Genomic DNA, 25,171 nt, shown 5'->3' on the forward strand with positions numbered 1-25,171 from the left:
GAAACTTGATGACTGTTTGAAACCCTGCAGGGTTTCAAGATTGACAAGTTGCAGAAAATGAGATTCTATCAAACGTTAACAATCATTTCCCTCCCACAGACAAGCAGAACTCGTCCTGTAGATCGTTGCACTTGAAAAGTGAGGATGGGAAGATTAAAGAGATAGGCGAGAACATTGTGTCGAAATTGCAATCAGAAGAGAGCCAAGTTGCTGCTTGAGTCATGAATAGAAAATTAAAGATGATCATGGTCCATCTGACATGGCCTGAAAAATCAACCTATTTTGTCTTAAAATGTTAGCCATTCAATATAAACAAACCCTGTAGCTATATCAAGACCTATCAGAATGGCCAAATAATGTTCAATTGCTGCTTAACATCCCAAGATTCGTTGAAAGTAACACTCATGAACTGACAGAGCTAAAGCTACTCACCTGCTCATTTCCCAAAACGATATCTGCAAATATATACCTTCCTTCTGTACATGAGGTAGCTATGGAAGCAAAAACATTGTCATGATTGCCTTTCATTTTGTGATTACAAATGCAGTCACATCAAGACATGAGAAAAATCACTGTAATGAGCTCACCTTCTGAATGCTGACATCTTGTTGCCCTAAAACATAGTTTTGCCCTCTCCCGATTGCTGAGCTTTGCACCTGTAATTTAATAATCAATGCTATTTACATTGTTTGACTAGCCACGCTTTGTCACAGTGCTCATTTTACTCTGTAGTTTATTCTAACTGAATAAAGACACACAACGGAAAAATGCATATTTTTAAAACAGTATTAGAGAAGTTACAAGGTCTAATTTACCCAACACAGTAAGCTGACCTCACCCATGTGCTTACCATGGAAGGTTAGCAGAAAAACTTTTTATGAAATGGGTGTTACCTCAGTGGCTATTTAACTTTCCAACCCCGACGACTTTGTGTTGTGGGAATAGAGTGCAGCAGTCGGGGAAAACCATGCAGTCATAAGGAGAACATGAAAACTCTGCAAAGCCAGCACCTCAGGTTAGGATTCAAGTCGTCACTGGAGCTGTGAGACAGCAACTCTACGAGCCACACCACCTTCCTGCTCATCTACCACCTTATGCCACTCAATCGTGAATACTACCAACAGGATTCTGCTCAGCCTCCTCTGCTTAAAAAAAAAACCCAGCCTGTCTCTCAGTTAAAACCCTCAAACTCCATACACCATCCTGGTGAAGTTCCCCGCACCCTTTCCAGTGAGATGTCATCCTTCCTAGAGGGTGACTACCAAAAGTGTACACAGCTCTGGCCTCACTGTTGTTCCACCATAACCTCCCTGTTCTCATATTCTGTGCCATGACTATCGGAGGCAAGTATTTCATTATGCCTTAGAACACAGAACAGTACAGCACAGGAACAGGTCCTTCAGCCCACAAATGTTCAATTCAACTAATCTCTTTGCCTACACAGTGTCATATCCTTCCATCTACTGCACATTCATGTGCCTGTCTAAGGGCCTCCAAAACACTCCTAGCATAATTGCCTCCACCACCACATCAGACAGCGCATTCCAGGCCTCCACCAACTGATCTGTGCTGTCACCTTCAGAATGCTGGAACAAACTCAGAGGTCCTTCTACTGGTGGGGTGAACATTTTTCAGTGTGTCCCCAAAATTGGCAATAAGCTTCTAAAAGATTATCTCACATGCCATGGTAATTTTGAGCAGAAATTATTGATTAATGAATTTGTAACAATAATTATGGACTTTAAGGAAAAAGGATGAGTTATAGGGTATTCATTGTTTTAACATTAAAAGTATAAGTGATTGAAATAAATGAAGCATTTTAGAAAACCTTTTTGAAAATTATTAATATGAAGTTTTAAAAATTAAAAATAATCATTTCTAAATAGTATTGCTCACAGTCATAAACACAAAGTCATACCCACTACAGTCATAAACACAAAGTCTTCAGCTGCTGGAAATCCAAAGAAACAGAAGGCTAGGCAACATCTACAGAAAAGAGTAAGCAGTCGACATTTCGGGCTAAGACAATTCATCAGACTGCATTCATATCCAGGTTGTTAATGAATGTAGCAAAGAGCAAGCTTCCCAACAGTAGTCCCTTTCCTACACTACAGACCACAAGCCACCAGTCACAAAAATAACTCTCCACCATCATCATGCCTCTCATCAGCAAGCTAATTTTAAATCCACTTTCGCAGATCCAAATGGGCCCTAACCTTTCAGGCCAGTTTTCCATGTAGGACCTGGGTGAAGCCCATTGCACAAAGCCACGTGAATAAATTTTGTTATCTTTAAATCTTTAATCCAATTGGTCAGGCAGGATCCTCCATTAAGCTAACTGATTATTCCTTGTTCTTTCAGCTGCAGTTGATCCAGACTAGAACTTTCTCCAATAGCTTCACTTCCTCTGACATTAGACTTACAGGTCTGTCATATCCTGAAACTTTTACTTCAATAAGGTACCATTTTTTCTATCCTCCAATCATTTGCACTTTGTCTTTGGCCAGAGAGGCTGAGAAAATAGGAGCAGGAGTGGGCCGTGGGTCCTTCGAGTTTGCTCCAGTTTACCCCCACGTTGCAAAGATGACCAGATTAGGGTTATTTAGTTGTAGGCATGCTATGATGGTGCCAGAAGTGTGGCAATACTTGTGAGTTGTCCCCAGCACAATCCTTCCTGATCTGACTTGACACAAACATCACTATGTTTGATGTACATATGACAAGGCTAATCTTCCTTCCAATATGATGGCTGATTTGTCTTGGCCTTAACATGTCTCCTGTGTCACTATCTCCACATTCCTTGATCTATCAAATACATATCCACCTCCACTTAAAATGATTCCGCCTCCACCACCTGATTTACCACCCTATGTGAGAAGAAATTTCTCCATATCAGCCTTAAATAACTAGTTATTTTAAAAAAGATTTTTTTTAAAAAGCAGGACCAAAACTGGACACAATGGCCTCAATAGCAATGTGTCCAATTGTAACAAACCCACCCTGTTTTTAAACTTCAAATTTGCAACAATGGCCAAAATGCCATTCACCTTAACTTCTTGTATAGCCTGTCTGACCATTAGCCATGGGAGCAGAACTAGGTGACTTGGCTCATCAAGTCGGCTCTACCATTCCATCATGGCTGATTTATTATCTCTCTCAACCCAATTCGCCTGCCTTCTCACAGTAACCTTTGATATCCTGATTAATCAAGAACCAATCAACATCCGTCTTAAATATACCCAATGATGTGGCCTGCACAGCTGCCCATGGCAATGAATTCCACCATATTCACCATGGTCTGGTTTTAGAAAATTTCCCTCTTCTCTAAGTTCTAAATGGACGTATCTCAATTCTGAATCTGTGCCCTTTGGTCCTGGACTCTCCCAATATAGGAAACATCCTCTCCACATCTACTTTATCTAGGTCTTTCAATATTCAATGGGTTTCAATGAGATCCCACTTCATACTTCTAAACACCAGCAAGTATAGGCCCAGTGCCATCAAACAGTTCACATACATTAACCCTTTCATTCCTCTGATCATCCTTGTGAACCTCCACTAGACCCTCTACAATACCAGTACATTGTTTCTTAGATAAGGGGCCCAAAACTGCTCATGATACTCCGTGTGGTCTGAGCTAAGCCTTACAAGGCCTCAACATTAAAACCTGTCTGCTAGCCTTGTGATTCATACACTAGAACACCAAGATCCCTCAAGTACTTCACTCACTTGCAGTCTTTCCCATTTAGATAATAATCTGCCTTTTGGGTTTCTCTTACCAAAGTGCACAACCTCACATGTCACCCATGTTAAACATCATTTGCCAGTCTTTTGACCACTCAGACAATCTGAATACCAATACAGAATCACAACAGCTTTACCACAAAATATTTTTACTTCCACCAACTGTTATGTAATCAGCAAATCTGGATGTTGCATATCTTTTTTTTGCCACAATATGTTTATTTGCATTTTAATACCATGAAATACAGTTTTTACCTTCCTATACTTTCTTATATTATTCAGAAAATACATAAGTTGCTGTATTAACACAACAAACAACACACACAAAAAAACACGAAAAAGTGCTTCTCCTATTTCAACAAGTGGTAATCTATATATTAAAAATGCGTAAAATTTAACAGGTATTTATAATTCAATAAATTTTCTACAAATTTTGGAAGCTGCATTGTTTACAGAAGGTAATACTCTTTTAATCTTCTGTTAAGTCCAAATCCTTGACATAGTTAATGAAAGGTCTCCATATATTCTCAAATATCTGCTGTTTAGACCTTAACATATAGGTTATCCTTTCCAATGGGAGACTTGATAACATCTGCCTTATCCATTGAGTAGTGCTTGGTCTATGAGTACTTTTCCATAATAGTGCAATACATTTTTTAGCATGAAGTAAGCTGAGATCTACAAATGTTGGTTCATTTTTACTGTAATTATGTTTCTGTAGGTACAAACCCAACAGAAAGAGCTCAGGGTCCAGTGAAACTTGTTTTGAAATAATTTTCTCAATTGTAGCTCGTACCTCTTCCCAAAATGCTCCAATCTCTCTACATTGCCATATACAATGAAACAATGTACCTCTAGCTTCTGTACATTTTGTGCATATGTCTGATATGTTTTTGTTGCATCGGTTTAATTCCACTGGTGTGACATATGTCAACATTAACCATTTGTACTGTATCAATTTAAGGCAAGTGTTAATATGTTGACTTGGTACGAGCATTGGTACAAGCTGTTTTCCACTCTTCATCCGAAATTTTAAGCTGCAAATTTTCCTCCCAAGTTTTCAATTTGTATTGTGAATTTTCAGACGAGCAAGATACCAGCAAATTATAAAATTCCGAAATGATACCCTTTCTCAAACTGTCCTTTATCATAATTTTTTCCAAGTGTAAATGTAGGGGTCTGATAAGTGTGTTGTTTTGGTTTACCTAACAAAACCTCTTAGCTGGAGGTATTTGTAGAAATGTTTACTACTGAGGTTAAAGGTACACCTCAGCTCCTCAAAAGACATCATAATGTCTGAGTCTGCTAAATAAAGGTTTTGAATCATTTGAAGTCCCTTGGATTTCCATTCTTTAAATGTCGCATCTGCTCTTCCTGGTACAAAGAACTGATTGCCCCATATTGGACTATATTGTGATAATACATATGGTTCCTTTAATTTTTTTTTACATCATACCATACCTTTATCATGTGCTTTACAATTGGATTTTTAGTTTGCTTCTGTAATTTTTTTAACTGTATCTGAGTATATATATATATATATATGTATAAAGGAAGAGGTAATTTTAGACCGTGAGATTCCGTTTCTAACCAATGAGGAGAATCATTTGTTGAAAAATAGAACATAATGGTTCTCAGCTGTACAGCCCAATAATACCACATGACGTTTGGACATTTTAGACCCCCTCGATCAAATGGCAAATACAATAAAGATAAACAAAGTCTTGCTCTCCTATTGTTCCATATAAATCTCAAAAATATCCTTTTGATTTTTGAGAACAGGTCTAAAGGTGGTGGCAAAGGAATATTTTGGAATAAATAGAGTAGCTTTGGTAGTATATTCATTTTTAGAATGTTGATTCTCCCAATTGTAGATATTGGTAGAGCCACCCATCTTTCAATTGACTTATTAATATCTATCATTAAGGGGTCATAATTAGCATTAACAATATGTTCTAACCTAGGCAGAATCTCTGCTCCCAAATACTTAAACTGTTGTACAACATTAAATTGGATTACCTCTGAAATTGGATCCCTTCTTTCATTAGCGTTGAGCAGTAATATAGAGGATTTAGTATTATTCACTTTGTATCCTGAAATCCCACCAAATGATTTAATTAGCTGTAGCAAGGTTGGGATCGATTTATTTAAATTGGATATAAATAAAATTATATCATCAGTATACAAGGCAATTTTGTGTTCTATCTGTCCTGTTGTTATTCCACAGAACTGTGGGTGTATTGCTATTGCTAGAGGTTCAATTGCCATTGTAAATAAGGGCGAGAGTGGACAACCTTGTCGGCAACCTTTACTGATTGTTATTGGTTTTGAAATGTTTCTATTTGTTAAGATTTCTGCTGTAGAATTTTTGTATATTACCTGAACCCATTTTATGAAGTTACTTCCACATCCAAATCTTTCTAAGACATTGAAAAGATAAGGCCATTCAACCCTATCAAAGGCCTTTTCCGCATCCAATGATAGGAAGTGCTGTATCTGATGCTTCTTTGTTATTGTGAATAATATTCAATACCCTTCTTACATTATGGAAACCTTGCCTTCCCATTATAAATCCATTTTGATCTCTACTTATGATATTAGGCAGTAAGTTTTGTAGACATTTTGCTAAAAGTTTACAGATTATCTTAAGATCACAATTTAACAAACTGATGGGTCTCATGTTCTCACACCTGTTTGGAGGTTTACCTGGTTTTGGCAGTAAGGTAATCAAAGCATTATTCATAGAGGGTAGAATGCCTCTAGAAACATTTCCAAAAGTGGAATTAGCAATTTATTCTTGAATTTTTTTTTATACAGATCAATTGGAAGGCCATCTGGTCCTGCCCTTTCTCCTGATTTCAAATGATCAATGGCGTGCCAACTTCTTTGTTGATGTCTAATCCCAGATCTTCTTTATATTCCTTTGAGATATGTGGTATAGGTAGCTCTTCCAAAAACCTATTTAGGGTTTGCAAACTGATTTCATTTTTTGTATTATATAATTCTTCATAGTAGCCTCTAAAAACATCATTAATTTCTGTGGGATCCACAACTTCGTGCCCCTTGAATATGATGGTTGTAATTGATGTTTTTATTTCTAATTGTTTGATCTGCCATGCTAATAATTTGCCTCATTTGTTCATAAAATGATAGCTTTAGTCTAAGAAGACTAGAAGCAGTCCTAAATGCAGACATCTTCTCATATTCAGCTTTCAAAACTAGTTATTCTTTTTCCAATTGTGGGTTTCTGTTTTCAAAGACTTTTTCCTGGAGAGTCTTTATTTTGTATTCCAAATGTACTCTCTCCTCATGCACCTTTTTTGATTTTGAGCCTGTATAACTGATAATATGCCTTCTAAGAAAAGCTTTAAATGCCTCCCACTTTGTACATGCAGATGTTTGTGTAGTATTAATTTCAAAGAACTCATCTGTTTCCCCAAATATTTTACAAATTCTTCATCTTTTAACCATTTGTGTTGAAAGTGCCATCTAGAAGAATCTTTTGACAGCTTTTTATTCTTGGCAACAGGGTGCATGATCTGAGATCACAATATTGTTATAGTAGCAGTTCTGAATTTTGGTCCGTAATCCTGAGGAAATTAAGAAATAATCTATTCGAGAATACGTCTGTAATATACTAGAGTAACAAGAGCAGGTTTTGATATTTTATTTCAATTCTCTCTATAATTTAATTCTTTGATAAAGTGATGAATAACTGTTCTACACCCGTTATGTGTTTGATCTATCCCTGTGGCCCTATCCATACTGGGGTTCAATGTGCAGTTAAAATCTCCTGCTATTATGTATTGCACTGCAAATGTTGATAAATTAAGAAACAGGTCTCCAAAAAAACTAGGGTTATCTATATTGGGGCCATACAAGTTTACTAAGTTTAAGTTTTCAGTTAGTAGAGAACCTTGGATTATTAAATATATTCCCTTTCTATTTTTAATTACATTTTTCACTTAGAATGGGACTGTTTTATGAATAAGAATCATAACTCCTCTAGCCCTAGATGACAGTGATGCTGTGTATACACTACCCTGCCACCTCCTTTTAATTTTTATACTGTCCTCATCTAAGAGATGAGTTTCTTGTAGAAATACAATTTTGGAAATCATATCGTTTAACTTGTTCATGACTTGTTTAACTTTTGTAAGCTGCTGCAGACCTCTGCAGTTCCAAGAAACAAAATTAAGATTTACACCTTGAGACATTTCCAACAAAAAAGAATAGATTACCTTGCAATATAAGAATACATATAAAGAGAAGCCTAACAAACCTAAATGATTGAACCCACACCCAATACAACGAACATTAACATATCTTTAATACAGTGAGCAATTATGGACCTAAAACTGATCTCTGTGGTACTCCATCAGTTATGGCCTTCCAACTATTTTATGAGACTATCCAGTTTTTAATCCATGCTAACACACCTCCAATATCTTGAGCTCTTAACTGATAGACGAGTCTCTTATGAGATACTTTGACAAATGTCTTTTGGAAATCTAAATACACAACATCATCATGTTTCTTTCTACCAATTCTCTCAATTACTTCCTCAAATAAGGACATTTACCAAACATGATAAACTTCTAGAAAATGCTGTTGACAAGGTTTAAATATAAAGGTGATTCGCACATTATGGACAGTGGTACTTTCCAAGAAAACTATCCTCGAAGTTCTGCACATTGAAGCTTGTCATCTGCGCATGAGTTATTTGAAAATATAAATGTTTACTTCTGTTTACAGTTTTATTCTCCTAAATTCTGAAATCAAATTTTACTTCCGAAGGATTTTTTTCTCAAATTCTCATCTATTCTACCAAATGAAGAATCTCCACCTGAAATGCAGAACTGGCCATTTCACTCCATGGACACTGCCTGCCCACTGAGTACCTCAAGCAGTTTATTTTTACTTTAGATTCGTCCACCTACAGTCTGTGTCTCAAATCTACTGCCCACCTACACCAAGGGCAATTCACAGCGGCAAGCCACCGACCTGAATATCTACAGCATGTGGGAGAAAACCAGGGAACCTCAGGGAATCCCACACTGTCACTTCAAATATGCAAACCCTACACAAGAGATCAGAACTTAAACTCTCACACTATGGCATCACAGCTCTGCAAACTTCACTACTAGAATAATACAAAAACATCAAAAATAAAACAATTATACAAATAGGTAAAAATTACAAACCTTTATCTTCAGCTGGATTTATACATTTCTGTAGTTTCCAATGCTTGCTACAGCTCGACACCTGAATTATGTGGAATTCCCTTACACCTGCTTCACTCTGAAAGATTAAGCACCAATGTTAACATGATACTTACACTGTTTTTAAAATAAATGCCTATTGTTCACACCAGAAAATATGTAGATTTTTAGAACGGGGGTATATTTTCCACTTGCTTACTTTTCTCCCTTCAGGGACTATGTCTCAGAATTTCTCCCATTCCAGTATTTGGCCCATAAACCATTCTCGATTTAAATGCTCTTGTAAACTGATCAGTTTGAAATTACATGTTAATATTTTCACAGTGTGTAGATCAAGTTCTAAACCATTGTACCCAAAAACCACCGAAATTTTCAGTCCAGCTTGACATTTGTTCCCTCTCAAAAATTAAAACACAAACATGTAATCACAATTTTCTTTAAACTGCATTCGATGAGAAGACCAAACTCATCAGTTTACAGGAGAAATATTCAGCTTCTCTCCTTCCACTTGTTAATCTGCTTAAAGGTCACTTTTCTGGTGTGCTAAGACTGAACCCATTTTTTTTGCAGAGACTTTCCATAGCACTTTGGGCAAGGGGAATGCTTTCTGTCTGCTCTGTTTCCTTTGTGGTATGTTACAAAGGATGATTAACAATTTTAAACTATGGACAAATCTGACTAATTTTTCTGTGTCTGGATTCCCAACTCTATGCGTTAATGCATCCTTTATTCCTCAAGTTAATCAAATTGTAATATAAAGACAAAAGCACAATTTTAAGTTTTTAATATGTGAATACAGCTCCATGTCAGTGGATTCCAATTAATTGGACCGATACATTTTGGTCCAGTTAAGCGGCTGTCCTAATTAGTTGAAGTTTCGTAGAAATGGTTAAAAGTTATAAAAAGGATAAACTACCTTTTTACTGAGTAACAAATTATGTACTTAATGAAATACAGAGTAAATTAGAACACTATCAAAACAGCACTATAAAACTGAATATCAGTTCCTAATAGTTTTTGACTAAGGAATTCATTCAGTGCACGTTTATATGCTCTTTTGAATGAATAAGATGTAAATGAACAAAATTAGCACAGATACCTGGTGCAGATAGTGTTTCGCATAACACAGATTTTATAATTTTTAGACAGAATTTAGGATTTGATTTTCAATGAGTGAGTGAGTGGGCCAGTGAAGGAGTGGAGATTTGATGCTTTGACTCGAGAGGCTTCGACGAGAAGAGGCGGAGGACAAGCTTGTTCTCAGTTAGTCTTTACAATGCCTCCTGAGATGGTGATGTGCCTCTCCTGTGAGATGTGGCAGTCTTGGGGGAACTCCCCTCTCCTGCAGAGTCACATCTGCCAGAAGTGCTTGCGGCTGGAGAATCTGGAAGACCGTGTGAGGAATCTGGAGCAGCAGCTGGATGACCTTCAACTCATAAGGGAGAATGAGGCGGTCATAGACGAGAGCTACAGGGAGGTAGTCACACCTAGGCTGCCGGAAGCAGGTCGTTGGGTGACAGTCTGAGGGGGGAAAGCGAAGGAGAGTAGACAGGTAGTGCAGAGCACCCCTGTAGCCATTCCCCTGAATAATAAGTTTACCATCCTGGATACTGTTGGTGAAGACGACCGACCAGGTGTGAGCCACGGTGGCAGAGCCTCTGGCACTGAGTTTGACCCTGTGGTGCAGAAGGATGGGACGGAGAAGAGGAGAGCTGTCATCATTGGAGACTCTATAGTCAGGGGAGCAGACAGAAAATTTTGTGGACATGAGAAGGAAACCCACATGGTTTGTTGCCTCCCGGGTGCCAGGGTCCGGGATGTCTCTGACCGGATGCATGACATCCTGGTACGAGAGGGAAAGCAACCAGAAGTCGTGATGCATGTTGGGACCAACAACATCGGCAGGAAGAGGGATGAGGTCCTGAAGTGTGAGTTTCGGGAACTAGGCAGAAGGCTAAAGAACAGGACCTCAAGGGTGGCATTCTCAGGATTGCTGCCAGTACTACATGAAAGTGGTGGTAAGAATTGGAGGAGATGGCAGTTAAATGCGTGGCTGAGGAGTTGGTGCAGGGGACAGGGTTTTAGATTTTTGGACCATTGGGATCTCTTCTGTTGAAGGTGGGACCTGTACAGATTGGATGGGTTGCACCTGAACTCGAGGGGGAGCAATATCCTTGCTGGTAGGTTTGCTATCATGGGACCGGAGCGATAGAGCAGTGAAAGAAGTGCATGGAGTAAAGCCAGATCTAACATATAGAGAGGCTTTGAGGAAAGAGAAGCAGAATAAAGGGTGTAAAGGTAGTAAGGTAGAAGGGCTAAAGTGTGTGTAATTCAATGCAAGAAGCATCAGGAACAAAGGTGATGAACTGACAGCTTGGATACATACATGGAATTATGATGTAGTGGCCATTACTGAGACTTGGCTGGCACCAGGGCAGGAATGGGTTCTCAATATTCCTGGATTTCAGTGCTTTAAAAGGGATAGAGAGGGGGGGAAGGGGAGGAGGGGTGGCATTACTGGTCAGGGATACTATTACAGCTGCAGAAAGGGTGGGTAATGTAGCAGGATCCTCTTTTGAGTCAGTATCGGTGGAAGTCAGGAACAGGAAGGGAGCAGTTACTCTACTGGGGATATTCTATAGGCCCCCTGGTAGCAGCAGAGATACTGAGGAGCAGATTGGGAGGCAGATTTTGGAAAGGTGCAAAAAATAACAGGGTTGTTATCATGGTTGACTTTAACTTCCCTAATATTGATTGGCACTTGATTAGTTCCAAGGGTTTAGATGGGGCAGAATTTGTTAAGTGTGTCCAGGATGGATTCCTGTCACAGTATGTTGACAGGCCAAATGGGGGAATGCCATACTAAATCTAGTATTAGGTAATGAACCGGGTCAGGTCACAGATCTGTCAGTGGGTGAGCATCTGGAGGACAGTGATCACCACTCCCTGACCTTTAGCATTATCATGGAAAAGGATTGAATCAGAGAGAACAGGAAAATTTGTAATTGGGGAAGGGCAAATTATGAGGCCATAAAGCTAGAACTTGCGGGTGTGAATTGGGATGATGTTTTTGCAGGGAAATGTACTATGGACATGTGGTGGATGTTTAGGGATATCTTGCAGGATGTTAGGGATAAATTCGTCCCGGTGAGGAAGATAAAGAATGGTAGGGTGAAGGAACCATGGGTGACTAGTGAAGTGGAAAATCTAGTCAGGTGGAAGAAGGCAGCATACACGAAGTTTAGGAAGCAAGGATCAGATGGGTCTATTGAGGAATATAGGGTAGCAAGAAAGGAGCTTAAGAAGGGGCTGAGAAGAGCAAGAAGGGGGCATGAGAAGGCCTTGGTGAGAATGGTAAAGGAAAACCCCAAAGCATTCTTCAATTAAGTGAAGAACAAAAGGATGACAGGAATGAAGGTAGGACCAATTAGAGATAAAATTGGAAAGATGTGCCTGGAGGCTGTGGAAGTGAGCGAGGTCCTCAATGAATACTTCTCTTCGGTATTCACCACTGAGAGGGAATTTGATGATGGTGAGGACAATATGAGTAAGGTTAATGTTCTGGAGCATGTTGATATTAAGACAGAGGAGATGTTGGAGTTGTTAAAATACATTAGGACGGAATATTTCCCAGGCTGCTCCACGAGGCAAGGGAAGAGATTGCTGAGCCTCTGGCTAGGATCTTTATGTCCTCATTGTCCACGGGAATGGTACCGGAAGATTGGAGGGAGGCAAATATTGTCCCCTTGTTCAAAAAAGGTAGTAGGGATAGTCCAGGCAATTATAGACCAGTGAGCCTTACGTCTGTGGTGGGAAAGCTGTTGGAAAAGATTCTTAGAGATAGGATCTATGGGCATTTAGAGAATCATGGTCTGATCAGGGACAGTCAGCATGGCTTTGTGAAGGGCAGATCGTACCTAACAAGCCTGATAGAGTTCTTTGAGGTGGTGACCAGGCATATAGATGAGGGTAGTGCAGCGGATGTGATCTACATGGATTTTAGTAAGGCATTTGACAAGGTTCCACACGGTAGGCTTATTCAGAAAGTCAGAAGGCATGGGATCCAGGGAAGTTTGGCCAGGTGGATTCAGAATTGGCTGCCTACAGAAGGCAGAGGATTGTGGTGGAGGGAGTACATTCAGATTGGAGGGTTGTGACTAGTGGTTTCCCATAATGATCTGTTCTGGGACCTCTACTTTTCGTGATTTTTATTAACAACCTGGATGTGGGGGTAGAAGGGTGAGTTGGCAGGTTTGCAGATGACACAAAGGTGTTGTAAATAGTGTAGAGGATTGTCGAAGATTGCAGAGAGACGTTGATAGGATGCAGAAGTGGGTTGAGAAGTGGCAGATGGAGTTCAACCTGGAGAAGTGTAAGGTGGTACACTTTGGAAGAACAAACTCCAAGGCAGAGTACAAAGTAAATGGCAGGATACTTGGTAGTGTGGAGGAGCAGAGGGATCTGGGGGTACATGTCCACAGATCCCTGAAAGTTGCCTCACAGGTAGATAGGGTAGTTAAGAAAGCTTATGGGGTGTTAGCTTTCATAAGTCGAGCGATAGAGTTTAAGAGACACGATGTAATGATGCAGCTCTATAAAACTCTAGTTAGGCCACACTTGGAGTACTGTGTCCAGTTCTGGTCGCCTCACTATAGGAAGGATGTGGAAGCATTGGAAAAGGGTACAGAGGAGATTTACCAGGATGCTGCCTGGTTTAGAGAGTATGGATTATGATCAGAGATTAAGGGAGCTAGGGCTTTACTCTTTGGAGAGGAGGAGGATAAGAGGAGTCATGATAGAGGTGTACAAGATATTAAGAGGAATAGACAGAGTGGACAGCCAGCGCCTCTTCCCCAGGGCACCACTGCTCAGCACAAGAGGACATGGCTTTAAGGTAAGGGGAGGGAAGTTCAAGGGGGATATTAGAGGAAGGTTTTTCCACTCAGAGAGTGGTTGGTGCGTGGAATGCACTGCCTGAGTCAGTGGTGGAGGCAGATACACTAGTGAAGTTTAAGAGACTACTAGACAGGTATATGGAGGAATTTAAGGTGGGGGGGGTTATATGGGAGGCAGGGATTGAGGGTCGGCACAACATTGTGGGCCGAAGGGCCTGTAATGTGCTGTACTGTTCTATGTTCTATGTAATACACCACTGGCAGTAGGAAAACAATGTTAAGGTTTTCTGAAGCAAAGTTCATTCAACTTGTCAAATTATCATTGAAATAATTGCTATAAATCCTGACAACCACAATGGAAGTTAAGTCTGAGCTAAGTTGATTGGGATGTTAAACATAAAACAGCACGATATTTATTTTGTGTTTTACACACTTGAAACAGAGCTTCAATTCTTTCTTTGGAAGGCAGCTTATTTTGATATTGATTTTTTCCGGTATCCATGAAAACTGCAAGTAATAAATTAACCAAATTTCTTCATCCATTGACAGTTATGTTCAAAATCTCAGTGCATATTTAATGAAAACTCACTGTATTAATATTGGCAACATCCAGAAACACTAGGAGATTATCAATGTCGCTCTTTGCTTCAGCATCAAGGGCATTACTTCTGCATGCCATAGCTCTCACACTTAGAGAACGGCTTGTGCATATTATCGCTGTGTGTCTCAGCACTCGGTGGCTGTGGGCAGAAAGGCAGAAGTTTCACAATGAAATTTCATTTGAAGATGCATTGTACACAATACTTTTACCTTTTGGTCAGTGTGTGGCATACTGCACAGAAACAGCCCACACAGTACAAATCATCTGTACTATTATTTAGTTCTGCATCTTTCACTTCTCAATATCCCTAAAGATTTATCTGAAAAGTTTTGCTTAAGAGTAATCAGCTCTATTCCTCAATGAAGTAGAGAAATCAAAGTGCCAATTCTACATTCACTCATCCAGCAATCCTTAAATTTATTCTGCAATTACTTCCAACTGCATAGATTCTGCTACTCAAAGTTAGAAATTTTGATTCAGGACATCTTGTTTTTAATTCCCTTCACAGCTTCACCACCCCCCACCATCTCGTATGTACAATCAGCCAGCTCTAACCCTCAACACCTATAAAGCATTTCCCAAATCTTGCCTAATCTCTTGCTTTCCCGCCCATCTGTCTTTATGAGTCTAGAGGCCGAAGCCTTTTGATCATGGTTTTTAATCTGCCTGGAACACTTACTATGACAACAAGTCTTGCTTTGGTGCTTTGCACTTTTTACTTGTACACAAAGATACTGCCACATTCAAGGACCTGAGGGGAATGAGAGCTTGAAGGCAAAGTGACATTTTACAAAGCTGGCAGTTTTGATCATAATTTGCAATGCAGAAAAATGTGGTCAGTCAGCATTCTGTTACAAATAAGGATGAGGAAGCAGCTGACTGATTCAAGCCTGTGTTAGGTAGAAGCTAGGGTTTCTTGGTTTCAGAGCGGCAGTGTAAAAATCACAAACACCTAATACGTATAATTAAACTTTTTCAATTACATATTCTCAGTCTGGCTCATTTCCCACTCTGTTGCAGTTCACTTGCCCTCAACCTGCACCCCAACTACCGCATACTTCTCTCCATAAACAAGAATATCAAAAAAAACAGCAAGTGAGTTAAATAAAAGTGAGTTATGTATTTCACAGCATGTTCTGTCTTTGCACTGTACTGTTGCCACAAAACAACAATTTTTTTTACGTTATACGAGTGTGATAATAATCCTAATTCTAACAATCTATCTCTTGGCCTTACACCTCACTGTCTGTAGCAGAATGCAATACATCCTACATTCTGTAATTGCTTTTCCCTTGTACTACCCCTGTGTACTGATGTGATAAAATTATGTGTGGATGGCATACAAGTTTTTAAACTGTACTGCTTGTACAGCAATTTTGAAATTCTTAAATTTGCTTTCAGATCCATGTTTTCACTGCTGCCTTCATCTAATCATTTCGAGCTCTATAGTTACTCCTCCAGTACATCTTACCCTCTCTCCTCCTCATTGACTTCTGACTCCTCGCTTTCTAATGCTGATGAAGGGCCTCAGTCTGACTATTCATTCCCCTTCATGGATGAGGCATAACTTGGTGAGTTCCTTCAGCATTTTATGAGTTACTGAAAATGCAATTGCCTCTCCAAACCCACTTACTCTCAAAACAATTTAAAACCCAAGCTCTTCAAGTTATCTGTCTCAATTTCTTTACATGGCTCAGGGTCAATCTTTTGCTGCTTGTTCTTCTGCAATTTTAAAAGGTGCTATGGTGGGTGCTAAATGTGGTGGAGAATGGAGAATCAATGAATTATTTCTGCTGGACAGAGACCAGCATCAAGGACATCCAGTACATGTAGAAAAGCACAGCCACAAAAACAGTTACTTTCCCCAACCAGAAAAGCTGATCAACACCTCCACCCACTAACCCGCCACCTTATCATTTCCTGTCAAAGTCACTTATGTACAGACACATCATTTTGTGGACATACAGTGGTGCCAGAAAGTCTGTGAACCCTTTAGAATTTTCTCTATTTCTGCATAAATATGACCTACAATGTGATCAGTTCTTCACACAAGACCTAAAACTAGATAAAGAGAATCCAATTAAATAAGCAATACAAAAAGCATTATACTTGTTCATTTATTGAGAAAAATGATCCAATATTACATGCATTTGTTGGAAAAAATTATGAGCCTTTGCTTTCAGTTACTGGTGTAACCTTGTACAGCATTAACTTCAACCAAACTTTTCTGGTAACTGTTCATCAGTCCTGCACGAGGTTGGAGGAATATTAGGCCATTCCTTCCTACAAAACTGCTTCAACTCTGGGATGCTGGTAGGTTTCCTCACATGAACTGCTTGCTTCAGGTTCTTCCACATTTCGATAGGATTAAGATCAGGACTTTGACTCGGCCATTCCAAAGTGTGCAATTTCTTCTGCTTTAACTATTCTTTGGTAGACTGACTTGTATGCTTAGTGTTGTTGTCTTGGTGTACAACCCACTTTCCCGAGCTTCAGACCATAGATACCCTGACATTTTCCTGTACAATTTGCTGGTACAATTCAGAACTCAGTTTCATCAATGATGGCAAGCTGTCCTAGTCCATCAGCCCCAACCTATCCTCTCTCTCCTCCCTTACTCTGCAGTTTAGCGGGCAAGTTACCCAACTCCCCTTTCATTAAGAAATAAAGGCACAGACATTGCCTAAACGGGGAGAAAATTTAAAAAAAGAGGTTTCAGAGGACTTGAAGCCCTCATGCAGGATTCCCTAAAGATTAACTTGCAGGTTGAGTTGTTGGTAAGGAAGGTAATTGCAATGTTAACATTAATTTCAAGAGTATTAGAATGTAAGAGTAGGGATGAAGATGCCAGACGATAGTGAATCTGGAATTCTGCTCCTGTCTTACACACACTCATTTATCATTTACCTCTGACAAGCAGTAATTCACGGAACAACAACACACACAAAATACTGGTGGAACACAGCAGGCCAGTTTCGGCTTGAAACGTCGACAGCGCTTCTCCCTATAGATGCTGCCTGGCCTGCTGTGTTCCACCAGCATTTTGTGTGTGTTGTTGTTTGAATTTCCAGCATCTGCAGATTTCCTCGTATTTGCTCTAGTAATTCAGAGTCCAGTTACCCTCCCAGCATGTCCTTTGCATTCTCTTACCTAGACAAGACTGCATATCAGACTATTTTAATTAGTTCCTGGACAATATTCAAGCCTCAGCCAGTATTTCCCACATTCTGCATACTCATAAGACTCTGACCAAGGGGCAAAGAAAAGAAATGCCAACAGAAAAGAATGTTCATCAATAATTTCTAATAGCCAACCTCTGCAATTTGTTCGAATTGGCCTGTTGTAATCCATCTGCAATGATGACTCATATTTTCCTCTGTCCAGATGCCAAACTCTTCCAATATTGTTTCACTTCAGGTCTCTAGCAACTGCTGTGTTCTGTATCTTAATTGTCACATTTTCCTTCTCCAAACTTCTCTCAATTTATTCCTTCACACAGACCAGCTTTGATACACAGGTATTCATCACGCTCTCTGGAACCATTAGTTCCCACTCTTCTAATAGGAACTAGTGATTATTTGTGTCGTACAAGTAATGCAAATCTACATTAATTTGTTGATGTAATTTCTATTTACCATGCTTGAAATCTACTGCTGTTGCAAAAGGTTAATTTTCATTCCATTCATAACCTGAATATGTATGCCTCTGGCAATAAACTTTAACTGCCTGTATAGTCCAGTCACAGCATAAAAAATTTCCATTATAGGTCATGGAGCCTGTCAGAACCAAGAATAAATTGGACCATGTTTCATTTATATTATGAACATAACTAATCTGTGTCACCAAGGAATTTGGCAAAGCCACTGAATTTTGAAGTTTGATGTACAGATCACAGATACCTTAGGTGTTTTATTAATGAAAAGCAATTGCTCCAGAATGCTAATTTCACAAGTGATGAAACTATGGAATGATGGTATCAAGAGCAGTGCTCATTCAGAACAAGAACAAAAACTAATGCAGTTCTCAACCAAATATGTTGACCATCCCTTTGCCCAATACTGTCAGCTCATTCAGCAGTTTTTGTTTTCTAGATTACAGTGCTTGAAATCTTGTGTCACTAGGACAGAAATTATTTGATAATCTGACACATCTGTTGGAATTATTTGAGGCTAGATTAATGAGTTGGTGGATGTTAATTGATTTGGATTTTCAGGTCTTTGACAAGATGCCACACACAAGGTTGCTAAACAAGGTAAGAGCCCATGGCATTGGAAGCAAGACAGTGGCATGGACAGAAGCCTGGCTGACTGGCAGAAAGGGGAGAGTGGGGATAAAGGGGTCTTGTTAAATAAAGCTAGATTCTACAAGGATCTGTGTTGGGACAACTTTTCACTTTATACACTCAGATGAAGGAAATGATAGCACTGTGGCCAATAAAAACACAAAATGCTGGCAGAACTCAGCAGGCCAGACAGCATCTATGGAAGGAGGTAGTGATAACGTTTCGGGCCGAAACCCTTCATCAGGAGTGAAGTAACATGGGATGGTCGAGGGGGGATAAGAAGTGGGGGGAGGGATAAAGTAGAGAGCTAGGAAGTGATAGGCTGGAGGGAAATGGGCTAGGGGGAAGGTGGAGAATTATGGGAAATAAAAGAGAAAGAAGGCTAGGGCTGGGGGGGGATTATAGTGAGGGGGGAAAAAAGAGAGAGAAAGAGAACCAGACTAAAATAATAGATAGGGATGGGGGAAAAGGGTGTCAACGGAGGTCTGTGAGTTGGATGTTCATGCCGGCAGGTAGGAGGCTGCCTAGGCTCTAAGCACTGTGGCCAAGTTTGCAGACAATACCAAGATAGGCAATGGAACAGGTAGAGTCACAAAGGTAGGGTGCCTGCAGAAGCATATGACAGGTTGGTAGAATGAGCAGAGGAATGGCAGATGGAATACAGCATAGGGAAGGGTGGTATTATGCACTTTGGTAGAAAGAGTATAGGGATAGACTATTGTCTAACTGAGGAGAATTTAGAAATATGAGGTGCAAAGAGACCTGGGAGTCCTAGCTTAGGATTCCCTCAACACTAGCTTGCAGGTTGAGTCAGCATTAAAGGCGGTAAAGACAGCAAAAGCAGCAAATGTAATGTTACCATTATTTTGATGGGACTAAAGTCAGAACGACAACACAGAAACAGACCCTATTGTCCATCTAGACCATGCCGAACTACAGTTCTGTTTAGTCCCTTCAAATTTTACATGGAGCATAGCCCTCCATACCCCTCCCATCTATGTACTTATCCAAATATCACTTAAATGTTGAAATCAAACCTGCATTCACCAGTTCTGCTTGCCTTTTATTCTAAAAGGAACATACACACTCTGACCTTAAATTTTACTTCTGAAGGTCTCCAGAGTTCTCGGTATGCCTTTGCCTGCCCCAACCCATAATTAGAATCTTAATCCGAAGACCAGACCTATGCTTCTTCAAATCATCTTGAAACCAATAAAAGGATGTACTGTTGATGCTTCATTAGGCACGGATCAGATTCCATTTGGAATACCGTGGGCTTTGTATTAAGATATGCTGACCTGGAGACGATCCTGATGAGGTTCACAAGAATGATTGTAGGAGTGAAAGAACTAATGTATGAAGAGAATTTGATGACTTTTGGGCTTGTACTTGTTCATGATGTGGTGGGGGGGGGGGAAGAGAAGGTAGTGGAACACTTACAAGACTGCTTTGAGTCGGTGGATTAGTTGATATTCAGTGATTCATCTTTGGATCTGAATGAATACACTACAGTTGCCACTGAATGAAAATTGGAAGTATAAATAGAGTGGACAAGAGGATATTTCCATATTGAATATCTAAGATAGCACTGAAAAGTGGCAACTTTTTGTGTTCATCTCCGTTTAGGACTAACACAGCTGAAATTCACAGTCACAGTCAGTAAGCAACATTGTTTTAAGACATTTTAAAAATCTATCAATCCTGAAAAAAAAAATCGACAGACTCCAGAAAACAGACTCAGGTCACAAGTGCAGTTCTACTTTAAGAAAACATAAGTGGGGAAGGCGTACTGGTCTAAAGACACGACTGAAACGCAGAAGCCTTGGACCCCAAGGCCACTACGCCTGACTATCCTGTTGGCTAGTTGCTGGAAAATACAACTGAAGAACTCAGAGCAAAATCGCAGTACCAGAGGGACATTAGGGATTGCTGTACACTTTGCTTGCCTCTGCTATTTTGCACATAGCATGGCAGCCTGAGGGCTTCACCATTCTCTACAAAGACAGCTCAGTTGAGTCTTCTGAAGGTAGAGGAAAAGTAGCATGCTTCATGATTAACTCATTGTGGTGCACAAATGTGATGGTTGTGTCATTTTGCTCACTCAACCTGGAATACTGAGCAGTCAAGTGTCATCCATTTTATCTACTGAGGAAGTTTTCTGCCATCATCCTGGTAGCGATGTACAATACACCTCAGGCCAACATCCAGCAGCACTGGAGGAGCTGAGGACCATGATCAGAGTAATGAAACAGCACACCATGATGTGCTGTCTCTCTACCACTGCGAGAGATTTCAACCAGCTCAGCTTCAAGAAGTCTCTGAATAATTACCACCAATATATCACCAGTAGAACCAGAGGAGCCAACACACCTGATCATTGTTATCCCACCATCAAGAAACTTTGGTAAGTCCAATCATTTGCTGTACTCCTACTCCCAGCAAAAAGGCAGAAACTAAAGACCACAGCACCAGTGGTGAGGACCAAGGTATGGTGAAGGGAGGCAAGAGGAGCACTTACAGGACTGCTTTGAGTCAATGGACTGGTTAATATTCAGGAATTTATCTTCGGAAAAGGACAGGCCACAGTTGTCACCAACTTCATCAAGACCTGAGTGGATGAGCACTCAGTACCTTTGAGAACATACTGGATAAACCCCAACCAAAAACTGTGGATGAACTAGAAGATTTGGAGTCTGCTGAGGGCTAGAACTGTGACCTTCAAACTCAGTGATTCATAACTATAGAAGTAGTAGGTTACGACATACAGAAGACTATTTTAAGAGCAAAAAAAACCCCAGTTCTGATTGAAGTTAGAGATGGAATCAGATGCTAGTCAGCTCTGGCAGGGTTTGCAGGCCATTACTTCCTACAAAGTGAAACCTAACATCATGAATGACTGTGATGCTTCATTCCTAGATGAGCTAAGCGCCTTTTATACACGTTTTGAAAGAGAATAAAAAAGCTACCATGTGCATAACCCTCCAACACCTGGTGACCTGATAATCTGTCATGGAGGCCAATGTCAGAACAGCTTTCATGAGAATGAACCATTGCAAGGCTTCAGATAGTGTACCTGGTAGAGCACCGTAAACCTGCAAAAACCAACTGGCTAGACTCTTTAATCTTTCACTGGTGCCATGCCGGAAATTTCCACCTGCTTCAAAAGGATGACAATCACACCAGTGCCCAAGAAGAAGAGTGTGATCTGCCTCATTAACTACTAGTTACACTCACATCTACTATGAAGTGCTTTGAGAGGTTGGTCATGGTTAGAATTAACTTCTGCCTAAGCAAGGATCTGAGCCCAATGCAATTTGCCTATTGCCACAAAAGGTCTACAGCAAATAAAATCTCACTGGCTCTCCACCTGATCTTGGATCACTTGGACAAAAGCAATACCTGTGACAGGTTGCTGTTCATTGATTACAGCTCAGTGTCAACACCATCACACCCTCAGTACTTATCAATGAGCTCCAAAACGTGGGCCTCTATACCTCCCTCTGCTACTGGATTCTTTACTTCATCACCAGGAGACCGAAGTCAGTGCAGATCAGAAATAACATCTCCTTGCTGACAATCCACAATGGTATACCCAAGGATGTGTGCTTAGCCCTCGGCTCTACTGTCTACACCCACAACTGTATGGCTAGACACAGCTTAAAGGCGTCTTTAAATTTGTACGACGACACAACTATTGTTGGCAGAATTTCAGAAGGTGATGAGAAGGTATCCAGGAGTGAGACATATCAGCTGGTTGAGTGGTGTCACAACAACAATCTTGCACTCAACATCATTAAGACCAAGGAACTGATTGAAGGGGAAGTTGAGGGGGAAAAGACAAAGAAGCACAAGATGCTGCAAAACGCAAGGCTATGGGATGTATCGCTCATGTTAAATAGCCTTTACACATTAATGAAAGGCACACAGATAAAAAAGATATAACCTGTAGGAAAGCACACATCTACAGGATCACATGAAAAACAGAAGAAATGAAACATTAGTTTCTGGTTAATCAATTAGAAGTTTATCTTTAAAACTGGAAAAGAACTTTGAAATAAGTTTAAAATATACTTATATGATACTTAACATTGTAAATATAAACTTTTTAAACTACCAGTTCCAACAGATTTATGTGAAATATGTTTCACTGGTAGAAAAAAAGACGGAAACTCACCTCAGTTTTGAATGTGGTTTTGTACTTTCATAGTAAAATAAAAAGTTTATTTCATGTACTCCTTCATCATCGGGTCCACGCAACCACATGGGCAGCTGCACAGAAGCCCCCGGTAACAGTACAGTGTCAGGAAGAGGCACATCAATTACCCACTGTGGATTTCCAGAGTCTACTCCAAAGTCTACTGGGGAAACTGAAGACGTGATGGCTGAGGATATGCCCGCACAGTCAGTTATAACAGTCTTGTAAGCGCTACAGTTTTCCGAACCAGTTGGACTTGATGGCGTTAATGCTGCAGTTTTACACCCAAAGGAAAAGAAGTCTGGGTCTTTGCATACAACTTTCAATCCAGTAAGTGGGCACTGGCTTACATTCACAAACTCCACGTAAGTTTTTCTCAATTCACCACAAAGCAATCCAGTGGGAAAGTTAATGAAAAATACCTGCCAGCACAAAAAAGGTAATATAAATCAATGATATACATTCCAAGATGCACAAATATCACAGCACTTATCAGCTTAAATCAAAGATAAGGGCATTCTCTCTTTTCCCACACCTAACAGACAGACTATACAGAAGTCTGAAAGTACCATCAGGCTCAAAGGCACTATCTATCCTGCTGTTAGAAGACTTTTGAACAGTTCCCTCATACAGTAATGTGGACTCTTGACCGCTCAGTCTACATCAGCATGACCTTGAACCTTACTGTCAACACTTCACTTATAACACCTTAATTCTGAATTTATTGCTTTTCCCTGTACTGTTGTAATGAAATTATCAATATAGATGGCATTCAAAAAAGATCTTCACTGCACCTTAGTACATATGATAATATTAAATCAATTTACAAAGAAACTTCAAAGCTCGTTAGATGAAGGAAATCAAAAAGTAGAGTCAACAACCCCACAGAGAAGCAGCCAGCACATCTGAACTGCTCAGAACTTCTATTTTGTTTTTACAAGGCATTAGATCTTTCTCACCTTCATCTAAGTCTGTCAGATGTAATGCTGTAGTTGCCCCATAATGTGTGTTATTACAGGTAAGAACGACATTGATAATCCCATATTTGCTGAGCTACAGATTTTAAAAATACTCTGCTGCAGTATTTCATAGATGCATGCTTTAAAGTTTAACGTCCTTTCTTCTGCAGTTTATGGCAACAATAAACTGCAACACATCACACTGAAAGCTCCAATTGCCATTTTTCAATTCAAAGTGTATCATATTGTGGCAGCGGAGATTTGGAGGACACAGCACAAATTAACTTCAGTCTTTTGAATCTGTCTTTTCTTTCTCTCAATACTGGCAAGTAAAACAAATGTCAAAATGTATAGTTCAATTTTCAAAATCATAAAAGAACTGGATGAAAATAATTGCAATTATTCAGCAACTCAAAATATTTGTTTGACAATGTCTTTGAAAGGTTGGACAATCCATTTTTTTTACTGCTTCATGGGGTCAGCAGTAACAGGCATTTTCCTGACTTTTCATGGTTAGTCAAATCAGATGTTAATAGACTAGAGTTCATCCTTTTGAAGACAAGCCCCATGTTTTTCCATTTAGCTGTTCCAGCTAATTTATTAAATCTTCCTGATGTACAGTATTCCAAGCCCACTTTATAGCAGCACTTAACTAACAACTCTGTAACATGTCTTCAGAGAAAGCACTGAGCTGGAGTGATCTGTGAGCAACAGGCAGCAGAAGGCCTAGATTCCCCAATGGCCTCTGGTCACCAAAGAGCTAAAGTTCAAAGGAATTATACAGAAAGAATTATTTCAGAACAATGAGAGGGGATCTTATAGAAACATACAAAATTTTGAAAGAGATAGATAAGATAGAAGTAGGGAAGTTGTTTCCATTGGTAGGTGAAACTAGAACTAGGGGACACTGCCTCAAGATTCAGGGGATAAGATTTAGGACAGAGATGAGGAGAAACAGTTTTTCCTAGGGAGTGGTGAATCTGTGGAATTTTCTGCCTAGGGAAGCTATTGAGGCTTCTTCACTAAATATATTTAAGATACAGTTAGATGGGTTTTTACATAGTAGGGGAACTAAGGGTTATGGGGAAAAGATGGAGCTGAGTTTATGGACAGATCAGCCATGATCTTGTTGAGTGACGGGGCAAGCTCGATGGGCCGGATGGCCTACTCCCGCTCCTATTTCTTAAGTTCTTATTAAGGAAACTAAAATTTAATTTTACTTGATATATACACTGAAATAAAGCCATTTACCTTTTCAGTTCAGGATGGTGAT

General features: G+C 39.8%; 1 protein-coding gene across 3 annotated transcripts in view; it reads right to left on the minus strand.

Moving 5' to 3' along the window:
- Positions 1 to 25,171, minus strand: part of trappc8 (trafficking protein particle complex subunit 8) — a 159,593-nt gene that overhangs the window by 19,120 nt on the left and 115,302 nt on the right. For all 3 annotated transcript variants that reach the window (XM_073045993.1, XM_073046003.1, XM_073045986.1), the window contains 5 exons: positions 22,919 to 23,361; positions 14,451 to 14,601; positions 8,949 to 9,045; positions 588 to 656; positions 433 to 491 (listed from right to left, as the gene is read on the minus strand). In XM_073045993.1, coding sequence (XP_072902094.1) covers positions 433 to 491; positions 588 to 656; positions 8,949 to 9,045; positions 14,451 to 14,601; positions 22,919 to 23,361 — 819 coding nt within the window. The remainder of the gene's footprint in view (positions 1 to 432; positions 492 to 587; positions 657 to 8,948; positions 9,046 to 14,450; positions 14,602 to 22,918; positions 23,362 to 25,171) is intronic.

This window comes from Hemitrygon akajei, chromosome 1 (assembly GCF_048418815.1).
Source record: "Hemitrygon akajei chromosome 1, sHemAka1.3, whole genome shotgun sequence".
Lineage (NCBI taxonomy): Eukaryota > Metazoa > Chordata > Chondrichthyes > Myliobatiformes > Dasyatidae > Hemitrygon > Hemitrygon akajei.